This window comes from Gracilinanus agilis, chromosome 2 (assembly GCF_016433145.1).
Source record: "Gracilinanus agilis isolate LMUSP501 chromosome 2, AgileGrace, whole genome shotgun sequence".
Lineage (NCBI taxonomy): Eukaryota > Metazoa > Chordata > Mammalia > Didelphimorphia > Didelphidae > Gracilinanus > Gracilinanus agilis.
The window spans coordinates 292,119,083-292,134,170 of NC_058131.1; the positions used below are offsets into that span (position 1 = coordinate 292,119,083).

At 35.2% G+C, this 15,088-nt stretch overlaps 1 protein-coding gene across 1 annotated transcript in view; it reads left to right on the forward strand.

Moving 5' to 3' along the window:
• LOC123237305 (liver carboxylesterase 1-like) overlaps window positions 1-15,088 on the forward strand; it is a 40,012-nt gene that overhangs the window by 290 nt on the left and 24,634 nt on the right. The window contains 3 exon segments of the mRNA XM_044664139.1: window positions 7,235-7,439; window positions 10,068-10,212; window positions 10,999-11,132. Of these exon segments, the coding sequence (XP_044520074.1) occupies window positions 7,235-7,439; window positions 10,068-10,212; window positions 10,999-11,132 (484 nt within the window).

Below are 15,088 nucleotides of genomic sequence, written 5' to 3' on the forward strand. Positions count from 1 at the left end.
AAAAAAAAATCAGACAACTACTAATCTTTCTTTTTTATAATGAACTTGTTTTTCCATAAACATGAGTGTTTCAATAAATAAAGAATAAACACAAACAAAAAATTGTTTACAAAAACTGGTGACTTCTGTTGCATGGGGATTAGTCTTTCTAATAGAGTTCAAAATATGTACTCATTTTCCTGTGGCTTTTAATGGGAATAAGTGGATTTGTGTTGTACATATATGTGCATACATGTTTATGGGTGTGTGTGTATGTGTGTATGTGTGTGTGTGTGTGTGTGTGTATTTTAATGCACCATCAAGAGGAAGCTGATGCCTCCTTTCAGGGTGATGGTTGTCCTACTTAGAAAAATGTCTGGTTTTGTTTTAGTCTAGTGAATAGGTACATAACTTGAAGACTGTGAGCTAGTTTTAAAATTGTTTCAACTTTATATCAGTGTGTTTGACTTCCTTTGTAGTTCCATGCATTTTATTTTATGAATTTAAAAACATTATTCTGAGAAGAACTGCAACTTCATCAGATTGTCAAAGGGGTCCATGACACAAAACTGACTAAGATCTCATAATATATTCTAGACTATACCCTGGGGAATGAGTCATTTAAAATAAAGTAACACCTACTTATCATAAAAGCAATGTGAGTCTAATGGCAAATAAGATGGAGTAACTATTAAGATAATGCAAAACAAAAGGGGGGAACTCACCTTATATTTCCATTTAATTGCATATTCCAAATTCTGATATATCAGAGTTGGATAGAATCTTAGAGATGATCTACTTTAACACTCCCATCCTACAGTGGAAACTCAGAATAAGAGACAGAAAAGAGAAGATTAATTCAGTTGGAGACACTAGACAAGAAGCCAGGTAATTTGTTGTAGAGCTCTTTTATTGTTTTTCCATGTTGCCTCTCTGCAGAAGCCAGTTCAAAATTACTCTTTTGGTCTGTCTTCCTAGTGGATTGTAATGCTCAATTAGAGTAAAAGAATAGTGAGCTTGAAGGGCATGGAGTTTTGCTGAATTAGGCCAATGACTCCAGAGGAGATATAGGATAGGTACCAATAGGTAGAAAATATGGAAGTATAGTATAAGAGATCTATGGGAGATTTATTTTGCTAATCAATAAGTTCTGTCAGATGGGCTAAATCATTTGCTCAGTCAGGGTCAGAGTTGTAAATTATTGGAAAATTTATGAAGAAATGAAGAGAAAAGGAGAGAAATAAAAAAGAGAGAGGCAATAACTCATTATTAGCAAAACCAGAACTCAGACTTGTCTACTAGTTCACAATTCAAATATCTTCTTACCAAACCTTCTTACCTACCTATTCTTTGCTTATTTTATACACTTGATGCAAATACAGAAAGACAATTTTAGGTTTTATGTCAAGAATTCCCTAAAAGTGGAATTGACTAGCTCAGCATAAAGTAGATTCCACTCCAATGGAGCTCATTAAGTAGCAGCTGGGTTAGTTGTAGTAGAGACTGCTTTTAGAGGTACAAATTGTACTGCTTAGATGCTACAATCCCATCAAACACTGAAATTGTATGATTTTTTTTTGTATCTCTTTGGTATACAGACCTAGTAGTGATATTACTAGATCAAAGGGTTTGCATGGTTGTATTGTCCCTTGGACATAATTCCAAATTGCCTTCCAGAATGGTTGGATCAGTTCACAGCTCCACCAGTAATGCATTATTGTCCCAGTTTAGTGACATTCCCTCCAACATTTAGCACTTCCCTTTACTGTTGTATTGGTCAATCTGATGGGTGTGAAGTGGTACCTTGGAATTGTTTTAATTTACATTTCTCTAATCAAGAGTGATTAAGAAGATTTTTTTCATATGGTTAGTGATAACTTTGATTTCTTTATCTGAAAACTGTTTATTCATATCTTTTGACCATTTGTCAATTGGGGAATGGCTTGTATTTTTATAAATCTGACTTAATTCTCTATGTATTTGAGAAACAAGACCTTTGTCAGAGAAATTTGTTATAAAAATTTCCCTATTTGTCATTTCCTTTCTAATCTTGGTTAGATATGTTTTGTTTATACAAAAGCTTTTAAAATTAATATAGTCAAACTTACTCATTTTATATCTGGTAATGTTCTTTCTTTTTTATCATAAATTCTTCCCTTCTTCACAGATATTCCCAGATGAACTGTTCTATGTTCCCCTAATATACTAGTAGTATCACCCTTTATTTCTAAATCATGTACCTATTTCGACCTCATCTTGGTATAGGGTGTGAGATATTGTTCTATACCTAGTTTCTGCCATACTCTTTTCCAGTTCTCCCAGTAGTTTTTAACAAGTAGTGAGTTCTTATCCCAAAGAGCTGGGATTTATGGGCTTATCAAAGATTACTTTGATGAGGTCATTTATCCCATATCTATCCCAATGATCCCTCAATCTATTTCTTAGCCATTACCAGGTTGTCTTATGTTTACTGTTTTATAGCACTGTTAGAGATCTGGTACTGCTAGACCACCATTTATCACATTTTTTTATTAATTCTCTTGAAATTCTTGTTTTTTTGTTCTTCCAGATGAATTTTGCTATTATTTTTTCTAATTCTAGCAAATAATTCCTGGGAGTTTGATCGGCATGACATTGAATGAGTAAATTTAATTAAGTAGAATTATTTTATTATAACAGCTTAGCCTACTCTTGAGCAATTAATATTTTCCCCAATTTTTTGGATTTGACTTTATTTGTGTGAGAAGTGTTTTGTAATTGTGTTCATATAATTCCTGTGTTTGTCTTGTCAAATACACTCTGAGATATTTTATATCATCTAGAGTGATTTTAAAGGGAATTGCTCTTCTTATTTCTTATTCCTGGACTTTTTGGGAAATATATAAAAATGTTGATGAAGTTTTTTTGTAACTCATAATTTTATTAATGTTATTATTTCAACTAGTTTTTTTAGTTGATTCTCTAGGATTCTCTAAGTATACCATCATATCATCCTCAAAAGAAGATAGTTTAGTTCTTTCATTGTCTACTTTAACTCTTTGAATTTCTTTTCTTTCCTCTTTTTGCTAAAGCTAAGATTTCGACCACAATATTAAATAATAGAGGTAATAATAGGCATCTTGCTTCACCCTTGATCTTTTTGGGACGGCTTCTAACTTAACCTCATTGTAGATGATACTTACTGATGATTTTAGATACTACTCATTATTTTAAGGAAAAGCCCTTTTATTCCTATGCTTTCTAGGAATTTTATTTAGAATTTTTCTGCATCTATTGAGATAATCAGGTGATTTTTGTTAGTTTGATTATTGATATAGTCAATTATGCAGATATTTTTCCTAATATTAAACCAGTCTTGCATTCCTGGTGTAAGTATCACTTGCTCATAGTGAGTATCTGATATATTATGATAGTCTTCTGATATATTGTGATAGTCTCTGCCAGTTTTTCATTTAAGATTTTTGCATTGATATTCATTAAGGAAATTGGTCTGTAGTTTTCTTTCTCTGTTTTTGGTCTTCCTGACTTAGGTATCAGTACTATATTTGTGTCATAAAAAGAATTTGGTAGGACTCTTTCTTTGCCCATTTTACCACGTTGTTTATGTAGTATTGGAATTAATTCATCTTAATATGTTTAATATAATTCAATTCTGAATCCATTGTCCCCTGGGGAATTTTTCTTAGGAAGTTCACTGATGACTTGTTCAATTTCTTTTTCTGAGATGGGATTATTTTAGTATTCTATTTCCTATTCTGTTAACCTGGACAATTTATATTTTTAAAAATATCCATCTATTTCACCTAGATTGTCAGATTTATTTTCATAAAATAGCTCCTAATGATTTATTTAATTTGTTCTTCATTGGTGATGAATTCACCTTTTTCATTTTTGATACTATTAATATGATTTTCTTCTTTGCTTTTTTAAATCAAATAACCAATAGCTATTTTATTTGTTGTTGCTTTTTTTCATAAAGCCAACTCCTACTCTTACTTATTAGTTCAATAGTTCTCTTGCTTTCAATTAGGTTAATTTCTCCTTTGATTTTTAGGATTTCCAGTTTTCTCTTTAATTGAGGATTTTTAATTTGTCCTCCCCCCTTTAGTTGTGTGCCCAACTCATTTATATGTTTTTCTCTATTATGGATATAAGCTTTCAGAGATATAACATTTCTCCTAAGCACTGCTTTGGGTGTATTTCAAAAGTTTTGATATGTTCATTGTCATTCTCTTTAATAAAATTATTTATTATTTCTATAATTTGTTCCTTATCCACACCATTTTTTGAATTAGATTATTTAGTTTCCAACTAAATTTTAATTTGTCTTTCCTTGTACCCTTACTAATTATAATTTTATTACATTATGATATGAAAAGGATGTTGCTTGTTTTTCCAGACTTTTTAAAAATTTTTACTTTTATCTTACAGGTGGGCTCTGTTCTCAAAGTAAAGGGTACATTCTCTTAAACTTCAGTTTTTCCTTACTCTTACTCTCAGCTCTCATTCTCTTTTCTGTAGCTCTGACTTCTTCCACCGTGATATGATGACCTGTGGGTTGGGAGCTCTGAAAGCTACCTCCTATTGCTGATTCAAAATCCTCTGGAGACTATTGATGACTTGCAGGACTTAGAGCCCCCTTTTGCTGATCTTGGGGACTGACTGTAGGCTTAGGCAGGGATTCTGAGTCTCACCCTGGACCTACACCAGCCAGACATGCTGTAGACTAACTTGCCCTTGGACTTGGGGACTCAGTGCAGCCTACCCTCAGGCTAGTACCAGTCAGATATGAACTGATAAGCTGGTCTGAGGTGAGATTCAGGTCTTCACTTCTGCATTTATCAGAGGCTCAGAACCTGACTCTGAACTTATACCAGCTTGGTGCATTGTAGACTGCCATATGATAGAACTTGGGGCCTCACCACAAGCTTGGGCAGGAGTTTTAGGCCTGAACTGGTCAGTTGCCATGGACTGCTTTGTATTAGGGCTTGAGGTCTCACTCTATGCTGATGTAAGAGTTTGGAACTTCAAGGGAAAAACTTGAGGTGCTCTTGTAGTCTCAAAGCTGACTTGTGCCCAGGTTTGGACCCTAGAGCAGTAGGGGATGGGGGGTTAGCTTGCACTCCTTGTGCACAGTTTTACATCTGGCTCCCCTTTGATCCCAGTGAAGTAGACCTCTGCCTACCTTTCCATTTTTTTCTACAGGAAATTTACTTCAGTCATTCCCTTGGATCTGTTACTCTAGTATTTGTTTTGAATTTCTATTTTAAGGTTAGCTTGAGAAGATTATTAGAGAGATTCCAGATTTTTAAGCTGGTAATCTTGGCTCTGCCACCTCCCATGTTATTATTATTTTTTAATTAAAATTATAATTTAGAAACTCTAATGGAAGGAAAAATTTTTGAAAGAGTTGGTTGACCAAGTTGTTTCTGTGGGAATAGGGAGGGATTTTTACTAAAGCAGTAGGTAACAACATATCAGTTGATAAATAAAGATTAATTGCATTATGTAAGTCACCCTTCATTGGGAAAGAGCAAAGCAATGTGATACCAGTGGAGGTCAGGATTAAGATTATGCTTTTTCCAGATGCATTCTCTATGCATAGTTCCTATATTTTTCATGGAGAATATGCATACTTTTTTGAGAATGAATTCTAGGTTTGTGGGGGTAAATAGTCTCTTGTTTCTTTTATTCCTACATTTTTGCATTAAATACATTTCTTTTGAACTAAGCATGTTTTCTGATCTACTAATGAAGGTCATGTGGGAGTTCGTGCACTGTGGTTTGGAGAATTTTATGACCCATAAAATTCCTAAAATATAGGGCAGCATTTTAGGGGTTCCTGGTTGAGAGGAGTCATTGATCCCCTATATGGTACCAAATCAGACAGTTTTCAAAAAATGAATGCATTGTAAACTCTAGACAAAGGCAATGAACTATTTTTCTACCATATTGTATTTGCTTTATCTCAGATACCTATCAAACTCTGACTGGTGTGGTTTCTAGCCAATCAGCATACATAGTTTATCTATATGACCTTCCTCCAACTTTCCTTGGGTAATCCTCAGATTAAACTCCCTGAAAAGGAGGATTTCTTAGATCATTAGTGTTTAAAGCTTTTGAATTGACTTTGTTCAATTTATTTGTCAGTAAAAAGCTCAAAGTTATGTTACCACTTAGTCTTTTTATTCGTATGCTTTCTAGGAATGGGTGTTGCATTTTGTCTAGAATTTTTCTGCATCTATTGAGATAATCAGGTGATTTTTGTTAGTTTGATTATTGATATAGTCAATTATGCAGATAGTTTTATATATATGCAGATAAAGGGGGACCTTTGGTTTGAGAACCCAGTCACAGATTCCCCAGCACCCTGGGGAGATCTCTTTGGTTCATCTTGTAACAAAATCAATTGCTATTTCCCCAGTTAGAAGAAACTAGTAAACAGTGTCTCCAGATCTATTTATCATTTCTGGTAAGGACAGCTTAGTTGATAAGAAAGTAACTGGACAGGGGAGACAATCTTGACTGTTAACTCAAAACTGCTTCTCCAAAGTGCCATCGACTCACAAGTTTATTATATTTGAAAATTCAAACTCCCTTTCACCCTCAAGCACAGAGAGAGTTTTACATCTTTGTAGACATTGCAATTAGTTTAGACAACACACAGAAACCCCAGAAACTTCAAGATGAAGATAAGGACCAGACTGGACCTTCAGCTACATGATTATCAGCAAGCTAAGTCTGAGAATGCTTTCCTCAGGGGCAAAATGCCCCTGCTAACCTAAGTTTCAGCCTTGGGTTGCCAAGCAGCTGCATTTCTGACCAAAGGGGAAGAATGTTAACCTCTTGAGTACTGGTTTTCTAAGAGCTTAAAGCTTTTCAATAAGATTATATTGCTTTTTAAGAAAAGATGTGACTCATGAAAAGGAGTCAAAGGAGGAGTCTCAGATTTTCATCTATTTGAGACTGTTTTATTGGCTTCCCACAAACAGTGCTATACAAGCATCACACATTTTTGTTTCTCTAGTAATAGCATTTCATGTCCATTTTTCTCCATTGAAATTCAAGAAAACTCAGGAACTTATAGGTAATAAATCTGGAGCCTATAGAAAACAAAGTCACTTCCCAAGGTGGCCCTCTTGGAGTGGGCAGAACTGGGCAGAGATGTGCAGAGTTCTTGACTTATTATCATTCTATTACTTGATTCTCTTGTCTCTCCAGTGACACAGTCTTCTCTCCTCTCATTGTGTCACAGGGCAGCAGCCTTCAATGCCAATAGTAGACACAGAATATGGGAAAGTCCAAGGCACTCAAGTGACACTACGAGGATTTGACAAACCTGTCCATGTTTTTCTGGGGGTGCCTTTTGCCAAACCTCCCCTGGGACCTCTGAGATTCACTCCACCCCAGCCTCCTGAGCCCTGGGACTATGTGAAGAAGACCACTACATACCCACCAGTGTAAGCCATCAGTCTTTAGCTTCTTGTGATGGGTAGGATTGAAATGGGATTCTTATTCTTGGATTAGTTTCTAGTCAAACCATTTTGTCCTCCCCTGTTTTCCAATTTTTTATTTCTTATTATTTTAATAGGATATATTCCCATTTTTTATTTTCAATCCCTTGGCTTAGGCCCTGTCAGGATTTACAATGTTTGGTGGAGAAGAACTTCTCAAGTTTTCACATTGGGATGCTCCTGAGATATGAAACAATTCATCTACTTTGGAATGTCAGTCAAAATGTATAAATAATGGGCCTGTAATAGTACTCAAACCCAGATAAATGCTGCTTACTTGGTTCCTTTGATCATTTATATTTAACTAAACTCCTGGGCACACATTACCTGGAAGAATGGCAGATGTCCTTTGCTTCCATTGTTCAGCCATGCCAGGACTATGCTTATTCATAAATCATTCTCTTAATTACCCTGAATGGGTCCAGTGGATATAAAGCAGGTGGTTTGGGACAAAAAGTCTTCCAATAAATGAAAATCCTAGCCTCAGCTGTGATACTTTTTTTTTAACCCTTGTACTTTGGTGTATTGTCTCATAGTTGGAAGATTGGTAAGGGTGGGCAATGGGGGTCAAGTGACTTGCCCAGGGTCACACAGCTGGGAAGTGGCTGAGGCCGGGTTTGAACCTAGGACCTCCTGTCTCTAGGCCTGACTCTCACTCCACTGAGCTACCCAGCTGCCCCTCTGATACTTTTTAACTGAAGTTTATGGCTTGTGACTCAATATCTCTATGTTCTCATTTTTGCATTAGGGATGAGAGAAGTGCTCTACTTACTTTGTAAGTTTACTGTGTAGATAAATGAGACACTATCTTTTTGCTATAGTTTGATGGTAGTTAAGACAAAGCATACAAGATGAAGGAAACATACATTTTGGTACAATTGCGTGCCAGAGGCCAACTCTCACAGGTTCAGGTATCTTGGGAGTGGAATTGTTAAGTGACTTGAGACAAAATGAGAACCTGCCAGAGACTCAGCAAGGCTTGCAGAGGCTGTTCTGTCTGCTGTCTGCTATGTTTAATTTTTTATACCCTTCTATCAAGATTACATAGATGCTGGCATGAATTTTCACATTCAATATACCTTTTTTCTTTTAGATAATGGATTAAGTCATACATTAACTTTTTCTAAATTACAAAAATCATTTGATTAACAAATGATGCACAGCTTGTCATAAATAATTCATTATGAAGTGACTGGGTTGGAAGTTACCATTACCACTCATTTGCAAGGTACAAAGCGTGCATTTCAGCTAGAAGAATGGTCAATTACATTTTAGCCAATCAGATTAAGCATGATTTTTCTGTACTCTATTTAGCTGTCTAACAAATTAATGAAGATTCATTATGCTAGTTGATCATACAAATACATAATTAATCAGAATTCAAAGTATACAATAAAGCCCAACCAGTCCACATATTGTTTCAATAACAATCATTTTTTAATATCTTTCAAAGGTAAGTTTCGTATGTTCTCTGAACTTGTGGGGTTAATGATAGCCATGCAGTATTGCGAGGAGTCAGCCTGCCTTAATTTTTCATTCCCTGTCTTCCCTGAGTTATTCTACTTCAAGGATGGGGGAGGGGAGCATGGAAGCATTTCCATACACCTATGTGTGGGGATTGGGAAACCTACAGTTTCTGTTTGGGGAATAAAGGTCTTTACACATTAACTCACTATTTGCTGGTTTGTTTTGGAGGGACTTTTAGGGGAATATCTGCAATAAGACATCTAAGGCTGGGGCTATATGGCCTATGAGTAATAACCTATAATGTTCCTTTATATTTTCTTGGAGCTGAATGGAGATGTTGATCATAATAATTCCTATAATGAGGAGTGTTAGTAAGAGAAAAGTCACACAGGAGAAACTGAGTGGGAAATACATCCTACTTTGATCTTCCTTGCAGATTTCCAGGGTTCATGCGTGACTTTGTCATCCATCACAAACTTGATGGCTCCCAGCAATTAGGAGAGTAAGAGAACAAGGTCCAAGCATACCCTAATTATGGTTAGGTAAAACTCTAGGCATCTGCTTTTGCAACTGGCTGCCATTGGGGTTACCTCAATGTTAAATAAGACAGAATGATTTCTGCACTACCTCTGCTTTAATATGTCTATTCCCCTTTTTCTTCCTTTATTCTTAAAATCATTAAATACTTTTCATAGTCAGAGTTGAAAGAGACCTTAGATATTATCTATTTCTCCTCTCTTATTTTATCAAAGAGAGAACTAAAGCTCAAATTAGTTAAATGGCATGTCCAAAGTTCAATAGAAGGTTTGATGGACATTTTACAAATTGAAAGAAAATCAAAGACTCATTTGTCAAAACTGTAGCACTGTTGAGAGGATTGGACCTGAGTTGTCTTCTTTTTTCTATTACTTCTTTCCTATATGATCTTGGACAAACTGTTTTCCTTCTAAGGATCTTAGTTTCCTTATTTGTAAAATAAATAAATAAAGATATTTGACTAGGTGATTTTCAAGCTTTACAACCTCTGATCACTAATCATATAATGCCAAATATATCTTATAATGATGTTGCTAAAAAGAAATTATTTTCTCATGTTTCCTTTCACAGATGTACCCAGAGTACAGGTGTAGCAAATAGACTTTCTAGCCTTTTCTCTATTAGGAATGAAACCATTCCAGTGACAAATTCTGAAGACTGTTTGTACCTAAATATTTACACACCAGCTAACATGACTAAGAAAACCAAGTTACCGGTAAGAAAGCTAGAGAAAAGGTTGGTTATGACTTGGAGTCATGACCTGTTAACTCCTCCCATCTTGGTGTCTTTGCACAAGCTGCCCCTGATACCTAGAATACAATCCTTCCCCACTTCTACCTTTTAGGACCCCTCATTCCCTTCAGAGTTCCATTTAAATACCACACATATTGTCTTTCTTTATTTGTTCAATTTCTAATCCTCCACAAAATAATTGCCTTCGCTTTACATGTTTGCATATATCTAGTTATTTATACATTCTCTTGCATTTCAAAATGTAAGACCCTTAAGAATGGAAACAGTTTTGTTCTTGTTTCCCAAAACAAAGCACAGTGTCTTATCCCTAATTTATGCTTAATGTACACTTGTTGATTGACTGATTGCCTGACATTTACAATGTACCTTCACAAATATTCTTAAATGAGTGAAATGAATGAATGAATGCACGAAAAAAAACATTTCCTTGAAATGAGTAACATGGGATCAGAATATCAGACCTAGAAAAGAGTTTAAGGATCATGATCATTATACAGATCAACAAGTTAGTATTTAGAAAAAGGAAATAATTTGCTTCAGGTCCCAGATCAAGTTAGTGGTAGAATCAGGTCTAGAATATAAGTCTTTTGGTTCCTTTTCCAATGCCATTTCTATTATATAACACCAATTTCCTAAAAAATGGGGTTAAATAAATCACATGGTCAAGGTAGTATGGACATTTGTTTTCTGGGTTTCTTTTCAATTTTGGGTTCCTTGGACTAAAAAAAATTTCCCCTTCATTTCCCAGGTGATGGTATGGGTCCATGGAGGAGGTTTGTTTATGGGTGGGGCTTCAACCTATGATGGATCAGCCCTATCAGCCTTTGAGAATGTAGTAGTGACAACCATTCAATACCGCCTTGGAATCTTGGGGTTCTTTAGGTAAGAACTGAAGTACAAAAACTCAACCGAAACCCAACAAGAAGTGTCCCTTTGGCTGGTGTTACATCCTCCCCTTGGTATTCCCAATCTCCAATCTCTAAACTTCTCTAATTCTCTTTGAAAAGCATGAGTGTAGTTAACTCACTCTGACAGAGAATATTTCTATCTCCTGCATTAATTTGCTGATACATGTCTGGGTCTATTGTAATGTAATCTCCTTGACATCACAGGGTCTGTGGTAAGTGACAAGTGGTAAGGATGGATTAAAGACTCTTTATATATTCACTCATTCCTTTTGTACATATTGAATACCTTCTTTGTGGAAACTATGGAATTCTATTGAATAAATATTTATTTTAAATGCCCAATATGTATTGGTTGAGGATTGCCAGGAAGAGCTGGACAAAGATGGGTTTGGCAGTAATCTTGCTTTGAAGCAAGAGTACTAATGGGAGGAAGATGAACTAAACACATAGATATGATACTTGGGAGAGCAAGAAAAAAAAAGTGAATATCTTATGAGAAATTTGAGCAGGGACAATTCCATTTGATATAAAAGGGAATAATGTCCAGGGAAGGTTTATGGAAGTGGTATCACCTACTTTTTGAGATTAAAAGGAAAAGAGACACTTGTACAGATATTTAAGGGGGAAGAAGAAAAGTTCATTCAATTCCTCGCATGAGGGATATGTGAGTAAAGTAATGGAGGCAGGAGAAGCCAAGATCAGAAAATGGGAAACAATAAATTCAAGTTGGACTGAAGTGGAGGACATGTGAAAGGGAATAATTTGAGAAAAGCCTGACTAGGTAGGTTGGAGTCAAGTTGTCCTGAAGCTGGAATGCCAAAGTCAGAAGTTTATTTGTTAGGAAAAGAGGAATTGCTAAACTATTTTTGGTAGAGGGAGTTTGAAAACTAAGGGAAGCATGAAAATTATTACAAAGGCAGTGGTGTGGGAGATGGATGAGAAAGCAGATAGACTGGAGTAAAAACGTTTTTTGCTACTTACAGAATACAAAAAATGCCTTGAATACTTTTAAAATATTAAATGCTGGTTAAATATGAGATTTGGCTATTTTGAAAGGCTTTGAGTAAAGGCCTTTACTGAAATGTGTTGTCTTTTCTACCTAGTCCATTATGGAGAAAGTACCCACCTCTTGGGCCATTATGGCTTGTTTGAAACGTGGCTTCCCAGAGTAGCATATATTCTATATTCTATTTATATTCTATTATAAATATATATACATATATATGTATTAATTCCTCCAATTAAATCTCCTCCAAATTCAATATAGTAACATAAATTGTCATAGAAAATATAATGGATTTGGAGTCAGAGGATGTGATTTTAAAATACTTCTGCATTCAAATACAAGTTCTTCTACTACCTTTTTATGTAGCTTTGGGCAAAACAATTCTTCTGGCCAGACACTGTTTTGGGGAAATGTTCTATCTTATACTTGACAATTGCATAACCAACTAATTTGAAAAAGTCTACATATTCATTCTATATTTTACTAATTATCTTCTTTAGGGATTTTTTATTTATTCACAAAGCAGTAATTGTATTAAAAGCAATAATCAAGAAGGATATAAAGACTTTTAAAAAGCCCCCCAAAACCCTAAGTTACTACAAATTGATGGAGCTGTCCTGGTTGAACTCTGAGATTATTTGATTTGATTTGATTTGATAGTCTTATTATGTGGGTTTGCATTTGTTCAAAGTCAACTCATGAGTTACCACCAATATTAGTTCAAAAGGAAGGGATTTAATAGATAGAATATCTTGCTTCCTTCAAAACTCACCTCAATTATCATCTCCAACATAAGCCCTTTCTTGTTCTCCTCATTGGCTAATTCCTCTTTATCACTCCAAAATAAACTTTCATTTCATGTGTATATATTTTGTACTTCTTTAAATATGAGTTTAACTCATACAATTTAATTTCTTTGGGATAGAAACTGTTTGTTTCTGGCGCCTGGTATATAGTATATACTTAACAATTTTTTCTTGAATGGTTAGATGACACATCTCTGTTGGTTGCTACATTGGTGTCATGACTCTACTCTTTGCTAGACTTAGTTTTGTCTCTCTCTACCTTTTTTTACCATGTTTGTGGTTACTGAACTATACATACTTTGCTGTCATGTGCTGAAATTCCCTTCTTTGATGTCATCTGCTAGGCTTTCTTCCCCCTTTTGTTAACATGAAGTGGCTAGAAATTCTCTCCCTGACAAGGATTTGGCTATACTTAGCTAAGCAGTCAATAAAAGTCAGCAGAATGTGCCTAGGCAAAGATTCATTCTATGAGTATGTTAGTGAATATCATAATCCTCTCCTCCTTTTTTTTCCAGAGCAGATTTGCAGTCCATTATTCTAGACAGTATTCAGAGACATTAGCAAGTTCTCTTTAATATATTTCCACTATATCCCTGTTAGAGATAATATGTCTCCCAAACATATTCCATGGACTCCAACCAAAATAATGCTGTAGGAGTTATGTTGAAGTTTGACGCATGAAACTTCCATACCCTCAAGATCCTATTTGATTGAAGAAGTATACAAAGGAAAAAAGGACCAAATAAAAGATCAAGTGAAGCATTTGGATCATATTCCAGAAAAAATTCTTGTTCATTTGTACATCTTTGCTCAGTCCAAACATTCTGCCTCTTTATATCAAATACTGGCAAAGCAGTTTATGCTAATTGCCAAATGAGAGGTCCCAGTGATAATAGTTCTTAGCTATTGGAATTAAGAGGAGGGAAACAATCTCTATGTCCTTGGGTATCATAGTTTCCTGGAGCAGGTAGGATGTGAACTGAACATTTTCAGATATAGAGGATAGGGAAAATATTCCAGGTCAGTAAATTACATGAGAAAAAAGCACTAAGAAGGTTTGGTTGGGAATGGGAAAGATTTGGACACTAAAAATCTGGGAATTTAATCCAGGCTCTGTTAGAGGTATCAACCTTTAATTAAGTATCCAAGAGATGAACTGGGTCATGGAATTAATAGAAAAATTATAAGGTCTTATCATTGATTTCATAATTCTTACATCTAATAGATAAAGAAGTTGTGTAGGATGGATTTAAATTAATATCCAAGACTTCGAGTTTTATATTTTATAAAGTTTATTATCTAACAAAATAGAACCACTTGACTAAATTTTTTCTGCCTGCTCAAAAATCTCCACTCCACCAAAGCTTCGACAGGAAGGAAAGAGAGCTAGACATGGAATTCCACCCAATTTATATCCTGTCTACATCAGCACATAAGGACAGGGAGTGAATAGGGTGCTGGGAATTGTAGTTTTGCTGGGGATTATAGTTTTTAGGGTAACAGATTCAAAGTACATAATTACCTCTGGGATCCTTTGGGAGACTGGTCTGCCCAATGGATCATGTAAGCATAACCAACTGATAAATTATAATAATTTGGGGACAAAAGGGAAAGAGAACAAAACCAATCATTGTTAGGCATATTGACAAAAAGCCAATTGAGGGCAGTCCCCTTTGGCATAACTGTACATACAAAATAAATGTGTTCAAGTCCTTTCAGTTCAATTTCACTACAACCCAAAGTTCATTCTGGATCTTTTGGTATAGTGTGAAGTTTCTGCAGGCATCTCCATGGTGCCTTCTCCAAGAAGTTCACTTCCTGTATTCTGGGAGGTAGCAAGTTTCTTAACTTTTATAAAACTAGAATTGTATGACAGTTATACAATCTCCCCTGAAGGGATTGACAAACACACGCATCAACTCAGGATGTATTAATTTTCATTAAGAAAACAGATTTTATAAAAAACAGTAGTATAGCAACTAATTCAAGAAAACATTTTGGGTCTGAAACATCACTAAAAATATAGTTCATTCTGGTGAATGAGTTAAAAACCATCCAGAAGCTACTAGGCTTCATGGAAAATGCTTCCTCTTTGGAGCCATCCAGGGGTACCATAGT